The 16,103-nt window shown below is 43.7% G+C and overlaps 2 protein-coding genes across 3 annotated transcripts; both read right to left on the bottom strand.

The window, feature by feature from the left end:
- Nucleotides 1-1,009: 1,009 nt before the first annotated feature.
- Nucleotides 1,010-10,276, bottom strand: LOC115128379 (death domain-associated protein 6-like). 2 transcript variants are annotated; one of them, XR_003863504.2, is made up of 12 exons: nt 10,168-10,276; nt 9,230-9,483; nt 8,407-8,784; nt 8,069-8,200; nt 7,786-7,902; nt 7,252-7,483; nt 5,860-6,029; nt 5,479-5,650; nt 4,760-5,330; nt 4,513-4,645; nt 2,053-2,167; nt 1,010-1,717 (listed from the first exon to the last, which is right to left on the bottom strand). XR_003863504.2 is itself a non-coding variant. In XM_029658187.2 (11 exons), the coding sequence occupies exons 1-11, from the start codon at nt 10,256-10,258 to the stop codon at nt 2,108-2,110; spliced, it is 2,310 nt and encodes a 769-aa protein (XP_029514047.1). In that variant the 5' UTR covers nt 10,259-10,276; the 3' UTR covers nt 1,010-2,107. The 2 variants fall into 2 exon arrangements, 1 of the variants encoding a protein (XP_029514047.1); XM_029658187.2 differs by having other exon boundaries at nt 1,010-2,167.
- Nucleotides 10,277-11,454: 1,178 nt separating this feature from the next.
- LOC115128380 (tapasin-like) lies at nt 11,455-16,000 on the bottom strand. The gene is made up of 8 exons (XM_029658189.2): nt 15,917-16,000; nt 15,200-15,394; nt 14,697-14,945; nt 13,837-14,196; nt 13,301-13,624; nt 12,595-12,693; nt 12,429-12,457; nt 11,455-12,134 (listed from the first exon to the last, which is right to left on the bottom strand). Exons 1-8 carry the CDS (start codon nt 15,975-15,977, stop codon nt 12,123-12,125), a joined length of 1,329 nt encoding a protein of 442 aa, XP_029514049.1. The 5' UTR covers nt 15,978-16,000; the 3' UTR covers nt 11,455-12,122.
- Nucleotides 16,001-16,103: the final 103 nt, after the last annotated feature.

Raw genomic sequence — 16,103 nt, forward strand, 5'->3', positions numbered from 1 at the left:
CAACTTTTTTTTTTTTAAAGGCCTTCATTTGTCTTTATACAGTCTTGTACTAAACTGCCCCCTCCACAGATTTTATGTTGAACGCTCTACAACAAAGCTTTGTGTCCAGCAAGCTTACTCTGCCCTTAACCTTGTTCTGAACACCTCCAAAACAAAGGTCATGTGGTTCGGTAAGAATGCCCCTCTCCCCACAGGTGTGATTACTACCTCTGAGGGTTTAGAGCTTGAGGTAGTCATCTCATACTTGGGAGTATGGCTAGACAGTACACCATCCTTATCCCAGCACATGTCCAAGCGGCAGGCTAAGGTTCAATCTAGACTTGGTTTCCTCTATCGTAATCACTCCTCTTTCATCCTGATTTGGGTGACCATCCTACCCATGCTAGATTAGGAAGATGTAATTTATAGATCGTCAGGTAAAGGTGCTCCCGAGAGGCTAGATGTTCTTTACCATTTGGCCATCCGATTTGCCACCAAGGCTCCTTATAGAACACATCACTGATGCTTATTTATAAAACCCTCAAGTCTCACTCCCCTCTGAGACACCTACTGCAACCCTCATCCTCCACATACAGCACCCGTTCTACCAGTCACATTCTGTTGAATTTGGGTATGTTATTTTTTGCAAAAATGACCCCCCCCCCCCCCAAAAGGGTTGGATCTAGGTCCCCAAAGCACACATTGTTCTTAATAGACTTGCCAAGTTAAATAATAAGTATAAAGTCCATTTCTGTCATCTATTTTTGCATTTCCAAATGTACAATTCATGTTTTTCTATGCCTTTACCCACAAAACACCTGTGGAGTGTTCAGTGGGACGTTTTGGAACGTTCAGATAGAAATATGGTATGTAGAACAAACACGCATTTCTGACATGTGATTACTAATTCCACGTCGGCTTTATTCATGGAAAATCTATCTGCCTTGTTCAACAACGTTGGGCAACAATGTGGCGCTTTGTTTGCAAGGACAACTTACCTAATTGCTTTAAATGAGTTACCACAAAGCACTTTCATTTATCAAAGTTTATTTAAAAGGAAATGTGATCTTTGCTTCTCAGTGTACTAAAAGAAAAATTATATAACAAATAAGTGACCTTCCCCGTAACCCTCTTGAATTGGTCAAAACAACGGAATCCAATCAGTGTCTTAGGGAGGTTTGAAAAAGAATGAGTCTGATTAAATCATTACCACCGTTTGCAGTCTCAAGCAAGAGGCGTTATGAACGTTCCTTTGATGCAAATCAACCTAAACACCTACCTGCTTACTACATGCCAAGATGAACTTCCCCTACAACAACACCCATCAGCATGAACACAGCTATTTCTGCGAAGTCAATGTGAACATTTCTTCGGGGGGGGTATGCCTGCATAAAGTAGGACACTGCACTACATTTCACGTTAACGCAAAGCTGTACCTGGCAGTTTACATCAATGCATCTGCTCAATTATGTTCATTTGGCACCTTGAACACAAATGGCCAATCTACCACCAAGTTGCTCTTGTAACTACTTGAGAGAAATAGCGTTGTTCAGGCCATTAGGTTGCACTACGTGGACACAGCAACCACACAGCAAATGATCCATGATTACGCTGACAGTTGGACGTGTAGATTGTGTATTGGCTCTGTATAAAATCTAAGATACAGTACTTCGGTGTTCCGCTGGTTCATCTTCTATTGCCGGCATTCTAGAATACGAACAGACACTCATTCACCCACCTAAAAGGATTGACAAAAGAAATATATAAAAACGGGTAAAATAATATCTAATTGAACTCATTTTTACAGCTAAAATACAAAAATAACCTGACGTGATACTGCTCGCTCACACAATCCAGACGCTGGGCAAAAATTGGCATATAAATACAAAATGTAAACACTGGTGGTAAACTACCACGTCCATTGCCAGTTTCAATTTGTAATGAAAAGTTTGCTCTCTCCAATCTGAAAATGTGTGCATTTTCAAGAGTTCACATTAGCAGGCACTGGTTTGGAAGTCAAGAGGCAGTAATGGGATGGCCTGGTTCCAGATCTGTTGTGCGGCATAAACAGACCTGGTTCCAGGCTAGCAATGGGAAGCCTGAACACCCAGTAGGGTTGGGGCAGAGGTCATTCAGAGTCCGATAGGACGATCACTTCGTCCGGGTCACATTGAGTGGCCACGTTGACCTGAAAATGACACAAAGTGGAGATTGTTAAGAGGTTTGTATAGTGTACACAAGTGACGTCACGGCAGTGGAGTTAGAGCATGACACACACACACTGCATTTAAGTATTCAGATCCATTGACTTTTTCCACATTTTGTTACAACCTTATTCTAAAATTGATTAAATTGTCCCCCTCAATCGTCACACAATACCCCATAATGACAAAGAAAAACAAGTTTAGAATTGTTTGCAAATTTATGAAAAGTAAACTGAAATATGACATTTACATAAGTATTCAGACCCTTTACTCAGTATTTTGTTGAAGAACCTTTGGCAGCTATTACAGCCTCGAGTCTTCTTGGGTATGATGCTACAAGCTCGGCACACCTGTATTTGGAGAGTTTCTCCCATTCTTCTCTGCAGAGCCTCAAGCTCTGTTAGCTGTGCAGCAACGCTCCCCATCCAACCTATTTTCAGGTCTCTCCAGAGATGTTAGATAGGGTTCAAGTCTGGGCTCTGGCTGGGCCACTCAAGGACATTCAGAGACTTGTCCCGAAACCACTCCTGCTTTGTCTTGTCTGCGTGCTTAGGGTCATTGTCCTGTTGGAAGGTGAACCTTCACCCCAGTCTGAGGTCTGGAGCAGGTTTTCAATCAAGGATCTCTCTGTACTTTGCTCTGTTCATCTTTCCCTCGATACCGACTAGTCTCCCAGTCCCTGCAGCTGAAAACCATCCCCACAGTATCATGCTACCACCACCATGCTTCACCGTAGGGATGGTGCCAGGTTTCCTCCAGACGCGAGGCTTGGCATTCATGCCAAAAAGTTCAATCTTGGTTTAATCAAATTATATTTGTCACACGCGCTGTGAAATGCTTTCAAGCCCTTAACCAACAATGCAGTTAAGAAAACACCCCCCAAAAAGTAAGATAAGAATAACAAATAATTAAACAGCAGCAGTAAATAATAGCGAGGCTATATACAAGGGGTACCGGTACAGAGTCAATGTCAAGGGGTACCGGTACAGAGTCAATGTCAAGGGGTACCGGTACAGAGTCAATGTCAAGGGGTACCGGTACAGAGTCAATGTCAAGGGGTACCGGTACAGAGTCAATGTCAAGGGGTACCGGTACAGAGTCAATGTCAAGGGGTACCGGTACAGAGTCAATGTCAAGGGGTACCGGTACAGAGTCAATGTCAAGGGGCACCGGTACAGAGTCAATGTCAAGGGGTACCGGTACAGAGTCAATGTCAAGGGGTACCGGTACAGAGTCAATGTCAAGGGGTACCGGTACAGAGTCAATGTCAAGGGGCACCGGTGTCGAGGTAATATGTACATGTAGGTAGAGTTAAAGTGACTATGTATAGATAATAACAGAGTAGCAGCAGCATAGAATGCATGTTTCCCTCCCAATAGCACTTGTAAACATGAATGCGCCACGAGGAATATTTAGGTATGTGTGTGTGTTATATATATATATATATATATATATATATAAGCTGTTCTATGGGGTTGTTTGATTTTCCTATGAATTACTCGTTTTGTTTGCAGAGGAAAAGTACATGTGGACTGTTCTAGCATCCTCAAAATGCGCCCCAGCAGAAATATTTGTTCATGTTCCATATTTTTGTTGTTGTGTGGCGGAAATTATTTTGCTACGGCGCAAGCACCACAGCAAAAAGGAGAAACACTGGACATACACTGTCAACTGTGGGACCTTATATAGACAGGTGTGTGCCTTTCCAAATCATGTCCAATCAATTTAACTTACCACAGGTGGACTCCAATCAAGTTGGAGAAACATCTCAAGGATGACCAATGAAAACAGGATGCACCTGAGGTCAATTTTGAGTCTCATAGCAAAGGGTCTGAATAATTATGTAAATAAGGTATTCTATTTAAATTAAGAAGAAAAAGAAACGCACACCTATTAAGACGAGGTGCTGGCTAGTGGAGTAGAAACTTGAAAATAAAAGAGAGCCGCACATTCTAGGAGCTCAGATGCAAAAATATAATACCAACGTTTCGACATCAGGTATACCCTGATGAAGACAGCTTGGCTGTCGAAACGTTGGTATTACATTTTTGCATCTGAGCTCCTAGAATGTGCGGCTCTCTTTTATTCTATTTAAATTAAACCTGTTTTCGCTTTGTCATTATGGGGTATTGTGTGTAGATTGATGGGGGGGGGGGGGGGGAATACATTAATCCGTTTTAGAATAAGGCTGTAACGTAACAAAATGTGGAAATAGTCAAGGGGTCTGAAAACTTTCAGAATGCACTGTATGTTTGATATGCTGAGCATACGTGGGAAAAAAGTGTTGTGTCATGGTATTTAAACATCAGCAATCATCATTTACCCTCACCTTGTTTTTCTTGGGAGGCGGGGTGGACTGGGAGCTGGTGACCATCTCCTGGGTGGGAGAGTCTGCCCTGGTGGAGTCCGCCTGCAAGGGGCTACTGGTCACCACATCCATGTCCAGAGGGAGGTCACGGCCACTGCACACGGACAGAGAGAATTCATTCATTCAAGTCTCCACATTTGAAAATGGACAGGTATCTCCATGGATTTTTTTCTCTCTCCCATCATTCATTCTGGTGCTACAGCCTTACCTCCCATTGTGGTGCCTTAGAACCCCGTTGTAAGACTTCCTGGATTTCACCTCCTCCTCTTTCCTCTTTCTCTTCCTGCCTCTGCAGGTGTCTTTGGGACTGGGTGGCCTGGGGCTGCAATTCGCTGACCTCGTCTCAGTGATGACCGTGCAGGAGTCCTCATTGGTCGAAATCAGCACCGGTGACGGTGGCAAAGAGACCTGATTCGCCGCCATGGGGGAGGCTGAGGAGTCCTTCGTTTCCACACTAGTGCTTATTGACACAGCTGAAACGTGATTGGAGGAAACAATGTCCTCCTTTGTCAGGTTGGTATTGGATGATTCGTTCCCCTTGTCTACCTCCATCGCCTCTGATTGGCTGGGGCTGTCTGTGGGGGATTCGTCGACTAAGGAGGAGATCCGTGGGGTGTCAACCCGGGAAATGAGGCTGATTCCGCTCATCACGGAGTCTTTGTCCACCTCAGCGTTCCCTTCATCCTCTCCTCCATCCTGGTCTCTGTCACTCCCACCATCCACCTCGTTCTCACTCTCGTTTGCTGCCTCTACTTCGTTGTCCTCCTCCTCATCATCATCTGAAAAAGAAAAGAAAACCCAAATCAGTTGAAAACAGATTTTTTAAATTTGATTTCTCCATGTTGTTGCCAAAACCCAGGATAAACCGGATTAAAACACTGAATTTGAGAACGGTGCTGTGTAAATACAAATTATAATCCTCATCACCTGGCCCTGCTTGTGATTTGCTGGCCTGGATCTCCTCCTCGATGTCTGGATCAGACGACTCGTCGTCTTCATCATCCTCCTCCTCCTCAACTTGCTCCTCACCCTCACCATCCTCTCCCTTCATCAGGGGATTGTCATCGGCTGTGGTGGCCTCCAGCGCCGATGACTGACCCTTCCGTTGACACACACAGAAAAGACAGACAGTGAGTGGTGACAGATATAGTAATTTATGTAAATAAATACCATGTATTTTCAAAGCAGATGTGGAAAAGCGTTGGCTGACTACAACAGGTCAGAATTACAAAACATGTTTAAAATGTCATCTCCAGTCATTTCTAAAATGTAAATTGGTCTCCTTCAACACCTTTCTCCTCCTCCTACCTCTTTCTTCTGCCTCTCTCTCTCTATCCGTTTAGCTCTCTCCTCCTCCTCTGTGTCGTCCTGCTTCAGGGCGTATTTGGAGATGACCTGCTCCAGGCTGGAGAGAGCCACCTCCCGGTTAGTGCGCAGCTTACGGGCCAACGTGGGGTCCAACAGGGCAGGGTCAGTGGCTGGTAAGAGTGGGAAAAATGAAAGGGGGGGGGGGGGTGAGAGAGTTAGTGACTTCGTGGTCCATCTTCTTAAATAGTTCCCACACATCCAACCTGATATCCACAAAGCAGCATACTGGTGTCACTCTTTCTGTAATTGTGTGTCAACTACCAGGTTCACAGCTTCACACACAATGTTTCTCATTTATGGCTCTTGTCTCTCTGCAGCAGAGGGTGTGGGGTACACACACACATATATATATATATATACATACATTTTTTTTTAAACCTTTACTTAACTAGGCAAGTCAGTTAAGAACATATATTCTTATTTACAATGACAGCCTAGGAACAGTGGGTTAACTGCCTTGTTCAGGGGCAAAACAGATTTTTACCATGTCAGCTTGGGGATTCGATGTCGCAACCTTTCGGTTACTGGCCCAATGCTCTAACCACTAGGCTACCTGCCGCCGTAATGTGTATGGGGGTGTGTTCGTCAATTCAATTTTGAGTGCCCTCAGGGTGTTCGTAAATTCAGAGCGTTGTCAGATTGTCCGTTCGTAAATTCATAGCGTTCAGAGAGCACACTGGACACTCTGGCCGAGGAGTAGGGTTGATCTGAGCGTTCTGACCTCACAATGCCAGTCAAGCACCCACGCTAACTGGCTAACGTTGGCTAGCTACTTCCAGACACAAACGTGGGAACAGCTCACTGACCATTTTACTCGCCCTAGCAGAGCTGGTTAGGCTGTTTTCATGTTATCCAGAGTGTTGATGATGCTGCTGGCAACAATATAATTATGCGTTTTTGCCGACGTTCGTGAATTCATCAGTTATTCTGCGCTCTGGCATGCTCAAACGAGAGTGCTCAGAAATCTGAGTAGATAGCCAGAGCGAATTTACAAACACACCCATGGTGAGCAATATGTTTGGAAACATCGAATCGCAATAAAATCACAGTATCGAATCGCAATACATATAGAATCATGAGAATCCCAATACATATAGAATCATGAGAATCCCAATACATATAGAATCATGAGAATCCCAATACATATAGAATCATGAGAATCCCAATACATATTTTAAATCGGCACATAAGTATAGTGATAATATCGTATCGTAATTTCCAGCCTAGTGTGTAATTCTCTTTATTCTCACACACAGAAAGACAGACATCGCACAGACGGAAACATACAGCTCCAACTAGGAATGTAAAGGTGTGTGTATTACGCTCTCTTACCGGGCTTGTAGAGGTCTGTGAGGTGCGAGCCGAAGTTGTAGACCATGTCGAGGTGGCGTCTCTCCTGCAGGCGGTTGCCGGTCTCGCGGAAGGCGTCCTGAGCGATCTGGGTCAGCTGCTTCTTGCTGAGGTTGAGGCCGTGGCGCTCGTTGGCCCGGCGGATATGTTGCAGGATGTCTGTGTAGTCGGGGGGATTCAGCTGGGCCTCGGGACTGTTGATGAAACGCTCAATCTGCAAGTGGGGGTGGGAAGAGCAGGATGAGGAGGGTCAGAGTGTACTGTATCGCCATGAGCAAACACTAAGGACAGCAAAATCAATTGCTAGGAACACAAGCATTTCGCAACACCTGCAATAACATCTGCATGCGACCAATAAAATGGAAATGGTTATTGTTTTCATGCATTTATTTTTATTCCTTGATATTATCTCATACTGGGGTTAGTTTTAAATCTAATATTCATCCATAGTCTATATAACATAAATTAGCAGTGGTAAAAAAGCATTGGGTTGTCAATAAACAATATGTTGGTTACCTTTCTGTTGACCTCAGGGTAGCGTGTCCCTTTGTATTGGATCCTCTGCTCGATCACTCGGCCTGTCAGACTGCTGCAGCCCTTCAGCTCACAGAGCTTATCATAGATCTTCATCATCTGAGAGGAGAGAGAGGAATTCAGTGGCTTCTATCTATCAAAGTCATGTACAGTTAACACATTTAGTATGTGGCTCAAGCAGGAATCAAACCCACAGCTCTGGCGTTACAAGCGTCACACTCCAACCAACTGAGCCATTGGAACCAATAGGCCTCGGTGATCTGACCTTGCGCTTGAGCTTGTGCTCCTGGATGTAGCTGGAGTCCTCCTCTTCTAGCTCGTTGACACTCAGCTCCTTCTCCTGCAGCCGCCGGATCTCATCATTGTACATCTTCAGCAGGTTCTCCAGGTACGCAATCTGAGAGAGCGAGAGAGAGAGCGAGATATGAAGATATGCCTAGCACATTGCTCCTTATGATGAACTATCAGATGCAAAACATTATAGTAATCTACACCAAATCAATGCTTTTAAACCCGTGAGGGTGACCAAGTGCACACTTTGGGCAGCAGAGGAATAAAGCTATAGAGAAGTCATGGACTCTGTCCATTCTTGGGGCTGCTGACCTGTCTCCGGGAAGCCTTCTTCGTCTTCCTCTCCTCCTCCTCCTCATCCTCGTTCTTCTCTTCCTGCTGCCCCGAGGTAGACGGTAGCTCCTCTGTCAGTGCCTCCTCTTTCATCTCCTTCTTCTCCCCGGCGGTAGGCTCCACCTTCACGACAGTCTGCCTCCTCTTGTCCGAGTGCTGTTTGAGGACCGTGCACAGCTCGTTGATGTAGACAAAGGTCTTGGTGCGGCGGGCCTGGGCGCGCGTCAAGCAGCGGCCCAGCGTGTTGCGGAACTCCACCGAGGCCAGGAAGTTCGGCGAGGCCTTTGAGTGCTTGGCGTGCAGGAAGGTCATGACCTCAGGGCAGTCCTGTGTGTGGGCCGAGCAGTATTCTACAAACTGAACAAAGCGAGGGAGGGGAGTGAACGAGGGAGAAGGGTTTAGAAGAATGTTGTTCAATCTTTCCACTGGGGGGGACACAGGGTTGGTGCAGACTTTTGTTCCTGCTCAATACATGGGCTTAAAGATGAGTTATAATCAGGTGTGTTAGTGCTGGGATTGAGCAAAAGCCTGCAAAACTATGGGATTTGAAAAAACACTGATTAAGAGTGATGTGGGAAGGCCCAAATTTGAAAGGTTCATGCACAAATTTGTTATGATTTCCGTGATCTGACATGATCGTGATGGACTAATAGCCTGCAAAGACTCAAAGCCACAGCCGTAGTTGTGCTTTCCAGTGTTGCAGCTCCACTGACATATTTGTAATGTGACTGCACCAAACATCTCCACCATCCATCCATCCATCCATCCATCCATCCATCCATCCATCCATGTACCCTCTTACCTCAGTAAATAGCTTCTGGTTTTCTGCTTTAAGAACATGGCTTTCTTTCTTCACTGTGGCAAAAGGAGATTGGGTGATGTGAGTTGGAGCGGGCTGTTGGATTTTGGGGGGAGTACGATGATTGGCTGAGGGTTTAGAGGAGGTGGAGGAAGAGGGTTGAGGCCTCTCCTCTTCCTCATCATCATCATCAAGGATTACAATGCTGTCCATCACTGCTGCTGAGGCAACCGCCATCAGATAGGGACTATTCTTTGCTGAGGAACGGCAAAAACAACTGTGTTAAAATGATACCTTGGGCAAATTCAAAAGTACCGTACCACTGTCATGCCATCTGGTTTAGTGAGTCTATCCAATACAATGAATGGTCAACCATTTTTACAATACGACAATTACACCGGATCAGGCACAAACATCACTGCTACCTATTATCCATTGTAAACCCCACCCTGTCCCTTTTCACCAGCACGATTTAAAACAAATGGTATAACAACAAACATTGTTTATATTTTGTATGCTTATCTACAACGAAAACAGACACTGACCGCCAGTAACGTGAGCTAGCATGCTAGGCTAACGTCGAGGACTCTTGCTAAGTAGTTAATTTTTTGGATTAAACTAGATTTGAGCTGGTTGAAACTTCGGTCAGGAAAAAAAAACAGGTTTACTGCAAAAACACACCAAACACCATTGTTGTGTTTGTTGTTTCCTTGTTGGCTGGCTAGCTCGCTAACCTCAGTTAGCAACAAGCTAATGTTAGCTGGCTGCTCAGGAAAGCGCCAATCTCTCCGGGTAAAATGGTAGGGGTATGACAAAGACAACATGTAAACAAATACTTTTACTAGCTTTATGTATGAAATGCAGATGTATATAATAAAGCTACTGTTTTAAGACCGTGGTTAGACGGTTAGCTATGGACAAAACAATGATAGTCAACTTACCCGCTTGATACCGAAATGTCTCGCCCCGAAGAGCTCGGGAACATTCAAGCCTACCATTGGTTGTTGGTTGGTTGTCGCTCAGTAACATCATCGATCATTGGCTATTCACTTTACTCCAGTTTCACATGTCAGGTGTTTTGTCCAAATTGTCTACATTTGCCCGTCAGCTTGTTTAAAGCTGTATAAGTCACTTTTTGGTCGACCCGAACAAATTCACATATAAATGTGTGTTATGGATCTGTCATTCTTCATTGAAAGCACGTTTAAGAAGTGCTAGAATTGTTCTATGTGCGCTATTTCTATGCTTCTTGTTCTTAATTTTTTTTGTCTTTTACTTTCGTTTTTGTACACCAGCTTCAAACAGCTGAAAATACAATATTTTTTGTTAAATACTATATTTCACAACAGTTTAAGAATAGATTGGTAAAATGATTTTCTACATTATACTTGCTTGTTTTATCACATAAACTGAAACTATTAGAATTTTAGCAACCATGAAATGGCGGAGCGATTTCTGCATAGGGCATTTACCTAAACAAATTCGTTATTTTGTTTTTCTGAGACTCGTACGATAAATATTGATAGCATTAACATAAAAAAATAAGAAGAATGTGTATTTAATTTGGATTAAGTGATTAGGCGAATACAGTTGCGCTCCTTGCAACACAGTACAACCATATGGTTAAAACTAGGCCAACTCCAGCAGCGACGAGTTTGGGCTGAATACACTTGTCAGTCTATACTTGTAAAAAAAAAAGAGAGAAAAAAAGGCCATTCTTTAATGCCTACCTTGAGACTGTGTTCGTCCTGTGTATCTGCGTGTTTTTCAATCATATATATATATATATATATATAAGAGTATAGAGTGGTAGTGCATAAAGTAACTTCCTACTCCATTGAAAAACAGTGGATACGGGTGCAGTTTGACAGACATCACATAAAACGGTACTTTTAATCAAAAACGATGGATTACAACACACACAAAAAATAACACAGTGACACAGGACAAACATGTACAGGGTGGGGAGAATGTACATTTTTACAAGAATCCACTGACTTGAGACTTGATGCACACACTCGTCGCCGCTCAACTCCATTCTAAATCGTGGAGTTGAGTTTAGTCAGCTAGGTTATGACCAAGGAAAACGTCGAGAAATTCACATCCTTGAGTCTAGTTGTGTGGAAGCAGAAGCACCCCTAATCAAAAGATCCTAGGGTTTTCATATGATAAGTACTTCTTATCTACTTATCACATGACCAATAACACAAATTCAACAACGGGGAAAATGCTTTGAAGATTAAGAATTTATTACATCCCATCACAAATAGTCCTCATTTGCTCAAAGTTGTTGCTCATTCCTGGCAAATACACTAATCTAACAATTCTGATGTGGTGGTAGCAACATCAATAGCAAAAAACAAAACATCACTATAGCCTATATACCGTCTATACAAGGCAAGATAAAAATTAAATAAAACCCTAAACAAATTAAATGAAAACAATATATAAACACACTTCCAGGGAATTACTCATTCCAATTGAAAGGATTTTGTCTTATGTTCACCTTCAGAATCAATAGAAGAGCCAATAATGACAGGGTTCAATCTTTAATTCCAGGGTCAATTAACCCAATAGAACCACTAATAACACAACACACAATTATCTACATCCATATGTACATACGCTCATGTGCACAAGTCTCTTGAGTTCTTCTACAGAGGAATTCACAGTTGTATAACCGTATTTAAATATGTCAATATTTAAATCAGTCACCCAATCAAATATTTTTATTCCCCTGACCACTTGTTAGATCGTTCATTTTCAACTGCTGTCAGAAACTCAATATCTTCTTTCCGTGTACCACCTTCCACAAAACGGTGCACTTTTATTCCTGAAATTCCAGCTTTGTTGGTTCCATTACACACTCACCTGGGAATCCCAGGCGTTTCCACATTTACTTCACTTTCTGTAATTGAGAGAGGATAAGGATGAGCCCAACGTGTGTAAACTAACAAAAAAAAGACAATGGGAGAAATCCAAGGGCATACATAACAGATAATGTCATCATATTACATAGTAATCCATAGTAAATACATTTGATTGATTGACAATCCAGGGGCTGGAGTTTTAACTAGAGGGATACAGCTTGAGATAGAACCAATTTGGGCAAGACAGTGTTAGCTGGGAAATATACATAGACACATAGTAGTTACACTTCACTACAAAATATGTCTGACGACATTTACGAAAGCGCAATTACCTTCTCTTGTGAGTTAGTGTCATCGGATCCTATAAAGGCAAGAAAAGGTCAAGCATTAGATTGACACACAAGATCCAAATGAATTCGAAAGATCCAAATTCACACTGTAGCTTCACGGCTTCAACATCTTTTTTTGTGTATCTTAGTTCAAACCGATTGTAGTTACCAGAGCTAAATGTCCAGGAGACGATCTTGATCAAACCATAGAGCCCCAGGGCCACGGCAACCATCGCCATGGAGTCTTCAATGGAGGGACCATTAACACCTGATTGGGATGAAGAGATAGAGAGTACATTTAAGACATACTCAGGATAAGTTGTGTTGTGTCAAGTCAAATGTATTTGACTTTTCAGATCAATGTAATTGCATATCAGAAATTATAACCTGGGCTGTTCAAGCCCTGAATGCTGATTGGCTGACAGCCGTGCTATATCAGTAGGTATACCACAGGTATGACAAAATATACATTTTTATTGCTCTAATTACATTGGTAACCAGTTTATATTAGCAATAAGGAACCTCTGGGGTTTGTGGTATATGGCCAATCTACCACGGCTAAGGGCTGTATCCAGGCAGGTGACGTTGTGTCGTGCAAAGAACAGCACTTAGCAATGGTATGTTGGCCATATACCAAACCCCCTAGGGCCTTATTGCTTTATTATACTGGTAGGCCTAGAGACACTGCTATATGGACCCATGTATGGAATGTAAAGAACATTGCTTGAGGTAGAAATTGCCCCTAACCACAGATTGATTCCCTTACCCCAATCCTAACCTTTACCTCTACAGGGATACAAATATCAGGCTCTGAATCAGTGAACCCAGGGGCAACATCCATCAACTCAATGCAGCTCTATTAAATTATCTCTCACCGATGACATTGAGGGTGACGCTGGCCCGCCGGGTGCCTCCAGGATGGACGGCCACACAGGTGACCTCCCCTCCACGGCCAAGGTCCAGCTTGGCTGAGTCTAACTCCAGACGGGTGGTCTGGCTGTAGGTGTTGTCTGGGCCCTGCCTGTGGCCTGTCACGCTGCCCTGACCCAGGGGCCTGACCTTACCGTCAGGCCCTGTTAACTCCCAGTAGAACTCCAGGGAGAGGGGGAAGAATCCTGACGCCTCGCATTGCACCTTCACCACCTGTCCGGGCACGGAGAGAGGGAGCGGGGAGGGGAAGATGGAGAGGGACGGAGGCTCTGGGAGAGATAGAGGGAGAAATAGGAGTGAGAGAATGAGGTAAGAGGATGATACACATAAATGCCATGTTTTCTAATGTACTGTATATGGAGTTACAGTAGTTATTACAGTGAATATACTATACATAGTGGTTGAAATTCTACAGGTCTAAAACAAACATTGCAACGCTTTAGTATTGGCAGACTAATCAAGCGTATTCATCTCTCCTCACCTACAATCTCCAGCTCCACTGCCACCTGAGCCAGGAGATAGGGCAAGTACGCCGTGCAGATGTAGGTCCCTGTGTGGCGCACTTCAGCTTCCTGCAGGATCAGCGAGGCATTTCCTGTGTCGTGCAGAGCCGTGAAGTCTAGCCCCGCTCCCTTTTCCTTGGTCTCGGCAAATCGGTCAGTCTTGCCGTCGTAGGCCAGGACCAGACGGCCATCGCCCCTGAACTGGTAGCGCCACTCCACGGCGAAGCCCGAGCCAGAGAGAGGAGAAGAGGCCTCCGCCCAGAACCCACAGTCTAGAACCACCGGTTCCCCGAGTCTGGAACGGACCAAGGGGGTTCGACTGGACACACTGAGCACCACTGGGAGAGAGAGAGAGAGGGGTAGGAGAGAGACATTAAACTTTCACACTGCTTTATCTGTGACATTGCATAGTAATAAACATCACTGGATTCTATACTTCTTCATGGCATATGACAAATTCATTTAAATGACTTTCTTTTCAATATTTTACAAGTCAGTTAAGAACAAATTCTTATTTACAATGACAGCCTACACCGGCCAAACCCGGACGACGCTGGGCCAATTGTGCACCGGCCTATGGGACTCCTAATCATTGCCTGGATTCGAACCAGGGTGTCTGTAGTGACGCCTCTAGCACTGAGATGCAGTGACTTAGACCACTGCGCCACTCGGGAGCCCCAGTTAATAATAAGTCATTATCACTGTGGTGTTGGTAACTGTATACAATTTTGATTCGAAGTCCATCTTTAACACTTGTAATGGTTAAATACAACAATCTGACTATAACAACCCTTGCTCAAGAAGAATGTAATTATTTTTCAATCATAGGGCTCTTTACCAGTGGGTTCCTTGGTTGCCGTGGGAGCACGCATGACACTGGATAGGGCCAGCTGTCCGTCCAGGCCCTGCAAGGCTGCAGAGTACCAGTCAGCTTGCAGGTAGATAGGACTGTGGGCAGAGTCAGTGAGCGGGACTGCCCATTGAACGGTGGAGGGCTGGGGCATGAAGGGGTTTATCTCACACTGTGGTTTATGGACTGAGCCCTCTGGTGGGTGCAGAGAGGAACTGCAGAGGATGGCTGCAGGGTCTGATGAGAGAGAGGGAGATTTGTCTGTAGAGGTGGTCCTTTCAATGAAATAACATTTATTTTTCTGAAACGCTCTGCATAAAATGACAACACTCTTGTAGTCTTGTATAACTTAAATGAGAGGCTTGGTGTTAGAGGATGGCGAATTGTTGAGCTGTAACACCAAATTGACGGAGTGCACCTTTTTGTCATTCAAATCCTACATAATTTCTAAAGAGATTGTCCTACATAATGTACAGTGTATAAGTACTGACCAGTGATGTAGTAGACTCTATCATGGCTGATGTCTGCAGATGGTCCCTGCTGTGACTTGGTTTGTTCACTCTCTGGGTCTGTATTGATATACAGCAGTGACTTCTCCTGAATCATTGCAGCAGGGAATCCCCCACCTCGACCTGGTTTCTCCTGGACAAACCAGCACTCCAGAACTGGACAGCTGGTCCCATAGACTGGAAGAGAGAAGGACGAGAAAGTTGTGTGAATATGTGAGACCGTCAATGTGGACAGGTGAGAAGATAAAACTACTGTAGATTAGCTTGGTAAGAATAGATATGAAAAGGCAATCAAAAGAGCAGATGGAGATGCTTAGTATTCAGACAGTGAAAACAAAAAATATTGTAAGTCCCTATTACTGTAAATCTCTATTATTGAACTGTAATACATTAATATACATGTAATACATAGCAATTGCATTCGAAAGAATGCATATTTGCTGTAAGGCTGTTTATGTGTGCTTGTCATTTCACACAATGATCTAAATTAATCAACCAAGTTCAATGCATATACAAGCGACAAAGTAAAAAGTATCACAGATCAATGCAGATGAAGTAGATACGATAGCAGCAGTTGTTTCAAATTGTATCATATATTAAGTCATTTTCAATATTCTTCAATATATATATATTTAAAAGCTACACCACAGATGCCGGATAGTTGAAAGGAAATACACGAAGAAAAGTCGATCATTTTACCTTGTATGAAGTAAGTAAAGGCGAGAAACGATAGCTTGTAAATTGTTGAAATATTGGCCATGGTTGTCTTCGACACTGTTATCGACTGTTCTTGTGTAGTTTGGAGTTGTTAAAGCATGGAGAAATATGATTTTGTCTTCGGACTTCCCCAGTGGCCTGCAGAAACTGCTTTCACTTTCATTTTTCA

Source organism: Oncorhynchus nerka, linkage group LG4 (genome assembly GCF_034236695.1).
Source record: "Oncorhynchus nerka isolate Pitt River linkage group LG4, Oner_Uvic_2.0, whole genome shotgun sequence".
In the NCBI taxonomy this organism is placed as follows: Eukaryota; Metazoa; Chordata; class Actinopteri; order Salmoniformes; family Salmonidae; genus Oncorhynchus; species Oncorhynchus nerka.